The 11,290-nt window shown below is 38.3% G+C and overlaps 1 protein-coding gene across 7 annotated transcripts in view; it reads right to left on the bottom strand.

Moving 5' to 3' along the window:
• Positions 1-4,948: 4,948 nt before the first annotated feature.
• BBS9 (Bardet-Biedl syndrome 9) overlaps positions 4,949-11,290 on the bottom strand; it is a 309,847-nt gene continuing 303,505 nt past the window's right edge. For all 7 annotated transcript variants that reach the window (XM_072853644.1, XM_072853649.1, XM_072853643.1 and 4 more), the window contains one exon: positions 4,949-8,665. In XM_072853644.1, the coding sequence (XP_072709745.1) occupies positions 8,625-8,665 (41 nt within the window). In that variant the 3' untranslated portion in view covers positions 4,949-8,624. The remainder of the gene's footprint in view (positions 8,666-11,290) is intronic.

Here is an 11,290-nt window from a genome sequence, read left to right as displayed (position 1 = left end):
CGGTTTGACCTGCTTACCTCTGCTGTGCTGCTCACTTCACTTGCAGTACTGCATGGCTGCTTTTGAAGGAGAGGTAGCTATCAACAGGGGTAAAAGTGATACAGAGAAGGAATAATTTGTCTTTAAATTTGGGGAATCAGAATTTACAGTAGTGAAGACAATGACCAGAGAGAAAGAGAGGAATGAGTTTCAAATCAGAAGTCAAATGAGTTTCAAATCAGTAAGTGATTTAGTAACAATCCTCTATACAAAAGGTCACAGTGCATGCAGGTTTCCATAAATGTTATCACAAAGCCTCCCCCAGCTCTACTATAGCAACCCAAATAAACAAACATACAGGTAAATGCTTGAACTCACTTCCTAGCTTAGCCATAGAGGAATGGATGTGCCCACGTTTGAGACCTAAGAAGCCTAACTCAGCTAAACACTCAGGGTTCAGATTTGTGTGCTGGCTATCTCCAATGACAGACAGGTGGAAGAGCATTTGTAGAAATTGTTTTTCTGGCCAGTGCAATAATCCTGAACAAGTAGGACCAGACTGTATCTTTGTGCCTATTAGTTTTTGTGCGATCAAAGTTGCCAAGCTGACGGTAGGAAGATCACCAGGCTTAGCAATCAGGTCCTCTCCTGGCATGCTGTAAACTGGAAGCCAAAAATCAGTGGCCAGGTTTGAAAAAGTTGATCTTAATGAGAAGCAAGAAAGGTTAAATGTATTAACTCTGTTACTCATTGGGATTTATTTGCTCAGTTCTAATTTTAACTTTGGTTAGCCCAATAAAAGGTATCACATCACCGTCTGGGTAGCTGACTTACAAAAAACAATGCAGCTACCAACTTTCCTCCACTGGATGACATACTTGGGCAGTAGCCCTTTAAAAAAGCTTCAACTTCTTTAGAGCACATTTGGTTTTCCATTCCTTATTTTCCTGATGCTGAAAGCAATGTTATTCATCCCAGAGAAGAATAGTTACATTGTATTTCAAAGGTCTAACCAAAACACTCATTTTGCTGCAAGTTTTCCTTCTTTCAGAATTTTAAAACACATCTACAAAGTGGCTGCTGGGCAAAATCATCAATTTATGGTCAATGGGATTTGGTAGAAAAAAGGCAGCAAAAAGGAAAAGAAATGAATGACATGATTGCAAGAGTGACTGCTGTCTACAAAATGTGGATGACGAGAAGGACTAAAAGCAAAGGACGGACTCCTCTCCCCATGAGCTGAGCTAATGAATGCTGACTGAATGAAAATTACCTTGTTAAAAAAGAAGACACAAAAATAGAAAAACAAAATAAATTATTGGTACACTAAGCATGTACCATCCACAATCTATAACCACCTACACATCTGCAACTCCCTTCCAACTAGTTTTTGCCAATCTCACCTCTGGCACTTACATAGAAGACCACCCTTTACCTTCTACAGTCCTGCTTGCCTGCAGTAAGGAAGTATCATCCACTTCTGCTTGGACCTTGCTTTCCTGTGACTTTCAATCTCTTGATTTGCAGTGGTGTGGGATTAGATAGGTACAACTGACACAGCAATGATAAACCATAGCTATTCTGGAAGGCCAGTCATATTGTCCATATTCTTCTTCGGTTGTTTGGACACAGAAAAATTAATTTTCAGTCTTCTTTTACTGATGTCAAGCTGGTTGTTATCACTGCATCCAGCCCTGCTGCCTGACCACCAAACACCTGAATGTACTAATCCTGGGGGCACAGTCTTACTCAGGTGAGATGCCTCTTCTCAGGAGGATATATTCCTCTGTGGCAGCTGGCATGGGAGCTTTAGGACACAATCCTGCTGGGAATCAAAGAGTTAAGTGAACTCTCCAGCTCCTTGGGTCTCCTCTTCCTCCTCCCAGGCCTTCTGGTCACTGCCAGAAGGGGCAAATCCTTACAGCTGAAATACTGTTGCCCAGAACAATGGGAAAAACACCCCCCTCACAAGTCACGACTCCTGATTGCTTTTGGAACTTGCACCCTGAAGTCTGCAAAGCAGCTGTCCAGTGTCATGATGAAAGATACATGTCGTACCACCATGAAATATCTAGTTAATGCTGGAACATGGCACTCAAATATGCTGCCAAGAGAAACTCTCTTTGTTTCTATTCAGAAGCAATCACACCATGTTAACCAAGCTGTATTCTCACCAGTTCCTAGTTACAGTCATTGCTCAAGCAGAAGGAAAGACACTACACATCCAGACAGCTGGAAAAAGCAGTTTCTGTTATACATGTAGCAATTTGACTGTTCTCCAATATTTATGGATCCCAACTGCCTCCACTTCATTATACCATCAGGGGAAGAAAAAGTACAATAATCCCCTTTATGTCTCTTGTAATTGAATCCAACCACGATTATAATATATTGTGGGCACTTGAAGTAACTATTAATTATTGAATGCTTGCTTCATAATGAATTGGAATATCATCTGTTATAGACCAACTTCTTCATATATTCTCTAACACTTCCAAGATGCTGTAGAACTGGTCTATTCTTTAAAATTAACACAGTAACAAAATCAATACAATAAAAACTCATTTCTTTCCCAAACACTCTGTAGACTTCGCGATACGGTCTCATCAGATTTAGCAGAGTAAGGAGGACTGGTCCAAGCCATCCTTGGATCAAAACCCTTATTGTTTCCTAAGGTTGTCTAAGAATAGCACCTATGCTACATTCATTAACAATGATAAAATGTCTCAGTATAATGACAGGAGACTGGAGGTGCCAATTTTTGAATAGTATGTGAAATTCAGGAAATAGTAACAACAACAACATCATCATCAATTTAGAGAAACCATGGCGACTCTTTAAAAGATAGAGGGCCAAGCTTTCTCTTGATCAAATGCCAAATTAAGTAAGCGCATCCTTCTTAACAGAAGGTGTCCCGGAAATACTTTCCTCCCGTACTCTCTTGGTTGGGGAGGAGAAGGGGAGCATGCTGTTCATTGCTTGATTTCCTAAACTATTTCATAGTGCTGCTTTGGTTGTTGAAAAGCTGCTATACATGATCCTGAGAGTGGTCATCTCATAAGTGGCGGAAGTAACATGTATAAAATGCTCTGGGGTTTTATTTTGCAAGGGCCTATTTCACATGCAGCATCACTCTCTACAGAGAAGCAACTACTTCTGGGGTGGAATGCAGCAGCTATTTAATACTGACTAGCTAACCCTCATGCATATTGTATTTTGGGAGTAGTACCTTTTGGAGTGACCCTCATAATTTATTACATCATCTAGCTAGGAGTTACATGGTGCTTATATGTCATCTTATTATGATACACAGCCTCCAGTAGAAGAGTATGGATGCTCTCTTGTCAAAATCAATGGCAAAATACTCAGTTAAATTCAGCGAAAATAGATTTGGGCCTCTAATCAGGTTACAGTAATGACTCAGGATAACTGACCTCCCTTCAAGATTTCTGATCAGGCAACAGCTTACATAATCAGAACAGCTTTTACCTTGTTTCTGCAGCTGAACACACTGTCAGTCTGCACCCAGCTAGAGCTGTGGTGGAGCGTAAGCTATGATCTGCAATGATCATTCCCACTTAGGAAGCACTCCAAGTCTCTATTCTGGTTATAAAGATGAATCAAATTATCTTATCAAACACTGTTATCATTTTCCTCTGGAGTCTTAACTGGTTTTGCCAAAAATAATTTCCAAAAGAAATATTTTTTATTATGAGAGTGTAGTGTTAAAGTGGTGCTAGCAAACAAGGGAATAATACAACATATTCATGCTATATATCAAATGGAAAATACTCGCATTAGAGCTAACATCAGTTTACATGCTGTAGCCTGAGGGCGTGGATCTCTTCCAGGGCTCCTGGTTACTTTTGCGATTTTTTTCCTGCTAGAAAAACATGATTTTGCTCAATCCTTTCATTTTAAGAATGAGGATGGATACTGAAATTTTCAATACAGCAGGTTCATCTGCAAGCATGAATGTCTCATAGTAAATCTAAGCACATGACAGTGCATGCAAAGGCAACATCAACCTACAATGAGTGCATATGAAAATATAATGGTATTTTACTCCCTTTCCTGCTTTCGACAACATGAAACTCTTGGAAAATAGCACAATATTTTAAAATAACAGTTATACTTATTTAAATGTACTTGCATGTTGCATTTGTTTGTACTCCTTGCTACAGCAGATGTAAAGATACAGTGATCAGGACACATTGTCAGAGAACACCACATCAAATCAATTAACTGGGTTATGCTTCCATCCCATGATTAACTAAATCACTTGCTATACATTTATTGCTAACAAAAGTGCTAGGTGTCTCTGCTGTGATCTGCTGGTCTCCTGGATAAAGCATGTTCCCCCAAATTAGCAGCTTCTATACAATAAACAGCTAGCTATCTTGCAAAGGAGAAGGACAGAAATAATAATTCCTGATCCTATTGACCATTATAAGAATTTACAAGACAGGAGACAGACAAGTAGAGAGGAGTTTCAGACTCTAAACCAAGCAATGTTTTTCAGTCTTTATAGGAATATCAAACTTGTGTTGAACTTGGTCTACTGCAGTATTAGAATAAATTCTCATAGAAAAAAAGGCATTCAAAAACACTCTTCTAATTCAAGGCATTCAAAACCACTTTTGCTAATTATAAACCCAGCCCTGTAGACACCGAGTGCCTCCCAGTTGTTTCAACAGGACCTGGGGGCATTCTGTCCCCTCAAGAGGATCAAGGCTCACGAACCAGCAAAAAACTATGCAAACTTTACTTTTGAGCTGCAAAGGAACTAAGTCACCTGCAAACAGCGTATGAAGATACCACATAAATACTGGAGGAACCTTATGGTACAAAGGAGAAAATGAACAAAGCAGCATGATGTCATGACAACAAACAAGGCTACGGGAAAGGTTAATTTCAAATAAAGAAGCGATACAGAAGCTTGATTTCAGGAGTACGTCATATATTTTACAGCACCTTTGCAGCATTTTTTTTTAACAGATTATTTATAAACAGGATATTCTGATAAGAAGGAAAGATGCTTATTCAATATAATGCATACTCTGTATTTTTTTTATGCCGGAACGACTTCACATAGAAATACAGTCTCTGCTCAGCAAATTTCAGTTTATGGCAGTAAATTACTCTTTATAAGCAATACAAGAATATTGAAACTTATCTCTAATGCTCGCTGTACAGTAAATGCTGAAGAAGAGAAAAAGACAAGACATTATAAAGCAAAACCCAGCCCCTTGAAATTAAAGAAATGTTGGTTTTCTGTGTCATAGTTTAATAATAGTTGGACAGAATAATCAATCTGGAGCTGGAAACCACAGTCCTAGTTTGAACTCAGCATTGTGTTCAAAGCCCCAAAGATCAGCAGAGCCCAGACCTCCAGATTTTGGTCATCAGAGTGGTAATTGTTTTAATCTGTTTTTCTAAATTTCAACAGCACAAAAAACAAAATTAAAGAAAAGCCCTTGGACAATAACATTCAGAAAATAAACTCTTCCGAGAAAATAAACTCTAGAAGTATTTACCTGTTTAACAGAAATAAAACGTATCTATTTTACATTAGGACTTATCTTAGAAAATGCATTTCAAAGTGCTATAGCACAAATATAATAAAGTTGCCATGACTCACAGCGTGGTTTTCAAAATGTCACAAAATTCCTTTTAGATATACAAATACAAAATTAATTTCAATAAAATGATCATTTAAAATTCATTTTTATCTGTGAGCCACCTAAACATATAAAATTTTTTAATGACTAAACGTGCGGACAGGCTGCGTATTTAAGCTGACCATAACAGCTGACCAGGCATTACTCTAAAATCCTGTTCAGAACAGTTTGATCAGCCAGCAACGTCTGTCTCAGCCTCAGAAACATCGTCGATGAGAACCAAACATTTGGTCCCCCCAAACCAGCAATGTTGCCTTACATTTTTCAGTTGGCCAGCTCTCTAACTTCAAAACTTCCTGTAATTGGCCTGATTTTTTTTTCCAGCCAAAAAGAACTTTCTTAAAAATTCAAACTACATTTGAGAACCTCTAAGAATTACTTTACAATATTTCCTCTTAGCCTGCTGTGTAAATGACTATATTTCAATTACTTCCTTCCTCTGAATTAGATGGACTATTTGGCATTGGGGGAAACTAAGTAATTTTTACTCAATGCAACTGTATTTCTCTTTTAAATCCTGATGATACTATCAAATACCGCAATTTAGTGCAATATACAAAGAGGTCATACATTACTACTATAGACAGTTCTACCTTTTTTTTTTTTCTTTTTATTACCAGTATGTTTTCCCCTTTCTGTAAAACTATTCTCATGAGACCTCATTCTGCAAAGCATGGAGCAGAAAAGGCAAATAAGAGTCCTTCTGAGCCTTACATCTTAAAATGACAGAAAATAACGTAAATAAGAGTGGATGATATAATTGACCTGAGTGCCTACTCGTTGTTTACCCTGAACTCCCAATGAAGCCAGGCAGCTCTGAGCACTGGGATCACATTCAATAATGGTAATTATGACAGAGTAATATATTTTACAGAAGTCTCATAGTAGTGTGCTTTCCAGCTATATTATACACCTATAGCTTAGGACTCTTTGGTCCAGGATTCTACACCATTCTGGTACAGGCTTTCAGTAGTAACTGTGGTTGATTTTTCTAGATTACCTAGTAGTCGCTGACAAGAGGACAAAAGAAGATTTGAGATCTATAGTTAAAGTTTAAGCCTAATAGCTACAGTAATTGATTAGTTCTCCATGGATTTTCTTTGGTCATTGCAATGTGTACAGGGACTACAGGAGATTATTTTATTGTGTAATTTTCACAGTGCAGCAGGGTACCTTGACAATGGGTTGGATACCACCCTCCTGACAAAAACCACAGGGGAGGGATCAGAGTGAAGAAAATTCAGGCAGCAGAATCACTCCATAAGAAGCAGGGGGTAGGATTTTTCCTTCCTGGGAAAGAAGCAAGATTTCTGTCCCCACAACTTGTAGATACCTGAGGTCTCCTGGGGGACAGAGTCATTTTTATTGGGAGTTGCTGCCCACTTCAGTCCCAGAGGTATCAGAAGCCTTACCCAGTTCCCTGGCCACTTAGCTCTATTTAATAGCTAACATGCTGAAAAAGGCTCCATGAAACATGGTTATATCATGTTTACTGAGCCAGAGTAGGACCAGAGGGTTAAGCAGCAGGTGCGCAAGTGGAGCAAAGCTGGTTTTGTTTTGGGGGTAGATGCAAAGAGGTTGGAAGTAGATATGGAGATGATGAATGCTGATGGCTTAAGATATCTTGAAAAATAACATCTCCTTTTTATCCACAGATCAAGTCTAGCACAGACCACAGCAACTGTCACAACCTCTGCTGAAATAGCACAGAAGTGAGTTGGAGGGACCTCTTCTACAGCTAGAACAGGAGTTGGTGAACCTCTGTTGAGGAAACCAACAGGAGCATGAGATGCAGAGATGGCTTGTGCAATTGCATCCACCAGAAACTAAGCTGAGACCAGTTTTGCTTTTTTTATCTGCCATCCAAAAGACTGCAACTTGTATTTTGGTATGAACCAGCAACAGTCAGGCGAGACCTCATTCAAATGCCGGTTTTTACACTTCACTTGACCTGGTCTCAGTTATTTTCAGTTCCAAGTATCTTTTATTGATATCTCAACTTGCTTGCAGGAATCCAGACATGAGCCTGACACTTCCAAACCCTAGGCCAAGGTCCTCTCAAAGGTTGCTGCAGTTGTTGGGTGTTGCATTTCAGGCACCTCACATGGACCTGACTTTCACAAGGTGAATACTCAGCACTTCCTAAAAACTCAACCCTCAAAGCACCCTCCAACTGGATTAATAAAAATTAAGGCACTCAAAAATTACTAGTTACTTTTGAAAATCTTACCCATAACTAGAACAGACTGATTGACAAGAAAACAGAAATCACAGGTAACCATAAAAAGATCCATGTGTTGCTATGCTCAAGGTACTTACAGTGTAAACTTTATTTACATTCATAGTGACATAGTTAATGGCAAAAGGGTTTGCCCTTTATGTCCAGTAACCATATTTTACTCTATATCTCTAGAGAGCAGGAGTCTGTATAAGCAAGGAGAGAGGGGAAAAAAACATTGATGGATTACCAGTTTTTCTTCTGATGGTGAATTCAGCTGTCTGGAATAATGAATGTTAGTACAGGAGGAAACGAGATAGTTATCTTTTGTCAGAACTGTGATATAACAAATGTTAATATAATCTCAAAGGGAGGTATAGTTCAGAATATCTTAAAAAAAAAAAAAGATAAAACATATCCTGAAACAAAGGTTGCTTTTAACTATGTGTAAACAGTCTTTGATCAATCAACTGAATCCTTAGAAAGGGCAGATATATCACAAAACATAACACAACACCCCTACCACAGTTGGGTAAATGCTTAAACTTTGCTCACAGAAAGGATGCTAGTAGTTGGCAGGGAGACCCAACCAAAATTATTAGAATTGAACTTTTTTTTGTATAAATTAGCAGAGTCCTCTCCTTCCAGAAGCTGCAATCAGTACAGAGCAAAATGGATTGGTACTGCTGCATTATAAATGCATTTGACATCAGACAGAAATTCCTCCTGAGGGTCCTGTTCAGGTTTCATGGCTTTTCTGCTTCCTCCGCTGCATCATCAGACAAACCTATAAAGGAGAAAGAAGATGCTTAAAAATACAGTGTACTTGGCAACTACATGCACTATATTGTTGATTCCATCAGTTTGTAAAAGCCTTGGTTACAGCCGGAGGAAACAATTTATTACGTGCAGAACAGTTAGGATAAAAATGTATCACTTGCAAATTCAAGCACTCACAAGTTTAGGAAATATAAAAAAATTAAGGCAATAAGGGCAATTTCACATCAGCGGTTTTATGCATATGATGGATGATACAGTCTAAGTTATAAAATCACGGACTACTTTTACATCAGAAAAAAATGGCAGAGAACAACTGGGCATACGATCTGAGATACAGTTACTCTAATCTGCTTGCATTTTGCCTACCCCTTTTTCCAGGGGCAAAACTAGCAATACAAATTGCAAAACAATAGAAAATTAGGCTCCATAAACTCATTAACAAGGACTTTTTTTTATATAAGACTAACACTTTGGGCAAGGGGAAAATAGCAAAACCCCTGTATTGAAGATAACTTGTCTTAAACCATGAAAGTATGCATTTCCTATTTTCAAATATCAGTGCAAGAGACTAGTATCTGGAAAAGTGGGTAGAAACTCATAAAAAGTTGCTTGGAATATCTAGGGAGAAAAAGAACAGTGGGTAATCACACAAATTTCTATATGCACATACTTGCATGACTTTAAATTAAAGTGATTATTTAACCCAGCAGTTTCTTACATGTCCACTATCAGTTTAGCTGAAAACGATTTAACTTAAATCCTTTTCTAATGAATGTAAAGCAATCCAAAATAAATTGGCAGCATCTCCAAATGATATATGAATAATAATAAAAATAACACACAGCTTTTATGTGATTTTTTTTTTTCTTTTTGAGCCATCTCTGAAGAAGGCTGAAATCCCCACACACCCAGTGAAGTGAAATGATCCAACAGGTCAGCAGAATAAAATTTGAGCATCGAGGCCTTCTAAACCCAATCCACCAGTCGCCTGTCAGCCCGACTGCCTTCACAATCATGTTCACACAGAATTTAGCACCAACAATCTACATAATTTTAAAAGAATATGCCTTCATTTAGATCCATGTGATTCCACATGAACAACAACAAAAAAAATCTAGATTTCTTTTTCAGTTTTTATTTTACACTATCAATTCTTTTTGGTGCTTGGGGATTTCAGTATTTATGATGGTTTTCATGGCTGATGGTACTAAACTGAAGAAATTTTATCTCAAGCCTTGAGACTGAAGCAAAGCAACAGTGAAGCTAACAGAGCAGGAGATCACTGATAAAATTGCCAAGATACAAAAGACTAAAGCAGTAAAATTTCAGCAACAGCTGGAAGCCCAAGGTCCCCAAGGGGCTAAGAAGTTCCCCTTACTGAAGTTTCTATTTTTTTTTTTTTTTTCTAAAAGGACAATTAAAAATACCATGTTAAGAGCTGACTTGGGTTTACAAAGGTCAGCCCTTGAATGGTAGTTCTTTTGTTCAAAACTCTTACCACATAGAACATGCTGGGATGCCAAAGGGACAAGCAGCAGGTCCCGTCTTGTTTCATTAATGATCTAGGGGAAGGAGGTAGGTAGCATGATAATGAAATGTGTGGATTATAAGAAACCAAGATGAGCTACAACTACTGGAGAGGAGAAAGAAATATTGCTCTAGGACTAAGAGATTAACAAGACTGAAAGAACATAAAAGGGGATACCACTTGAAATACATCATGGTACTAACAATCTTAAACACAAGATACTTGCTGAGGAAAGCCCTGCAGAAGTAGCACAGTGGAAAAAGCTGTTAAAGACATGCATTTGCAGTGAAATACCCCACGTAGCTCAATGCAGTGTAGGACCACAGAAGCCACTGCAGAGCTCGCAGTCAATACTGTTCCTGACTATATAGCTTTGTTAAGATCACGTCTGGAGCTGTTTACAGCTCTGTACTACATAAAAAGATACTGGAGAATATCTTACTTTCCCACCATAATTAAGGAAAAGAGTTTGCAAGAATTAGGAAACTGGTTTCTACACACTCTTACAAAAGCTGGACACACACATAGTTCGGATGAGAAACAGCAAAAAGGTGGTATGACTATGGTCAGCTCTTCGTACCTGAAGAGTATAGCCGCAGATTTACCAGAGACCAAGAGGCACTAATCTGTACATTAGCAGTGCCCGCTAAGTTGCGCACTTAAGACTTGTGGCACTGCCACGGCACAGTGCCCTCAACCTCAATACATTTGAGGACTGGCTAGAGGACATCTAAGAAGCATAACAGCACAGAAATTAAGGAAGGGAGGTTTACAAAAATATTGGGTGGGGGGGAATCTTCATGAAAAGGCTATAATATCGTAATGTATCTTTTCCTTTATTAGGCTGAGAACATAACATGTTAAAATTTAAATGTAATTATAAGATTATAACACAAAAAATTTGAGCCATAAAATAGTGCCCAAGATACTGCTTCCAAAAGCTGTTATTTCCATGACATTGACTTCTTACAAATAACCCTTGTTTCTATTTCTACAAATTGCCATGCCAAAATGGGCAATGTGAACGGTTACTTTCAAGCTCATGAAACATAGTGGATCCACTAAACCTAATGCGTTAACCAATTATGGGCTGGCAGAACTGAA

Source organism: Ciconia boyciana, chromosome 2, assembly GCF_034638445.1.
Source record: "Ciconia boyciana chromosome 2, ASM3463844v1, whole genome shotgun sequence".
Lineage (NCBI taxonomy): Eukaryota > Metazoa > Chordata > Aves > Ciconiiformes > Ciconiidae > Ciconia > Ciconia boyciana.
This window is presented reverse-complemented; position numbering and strand designations above follow the sequence as displayed.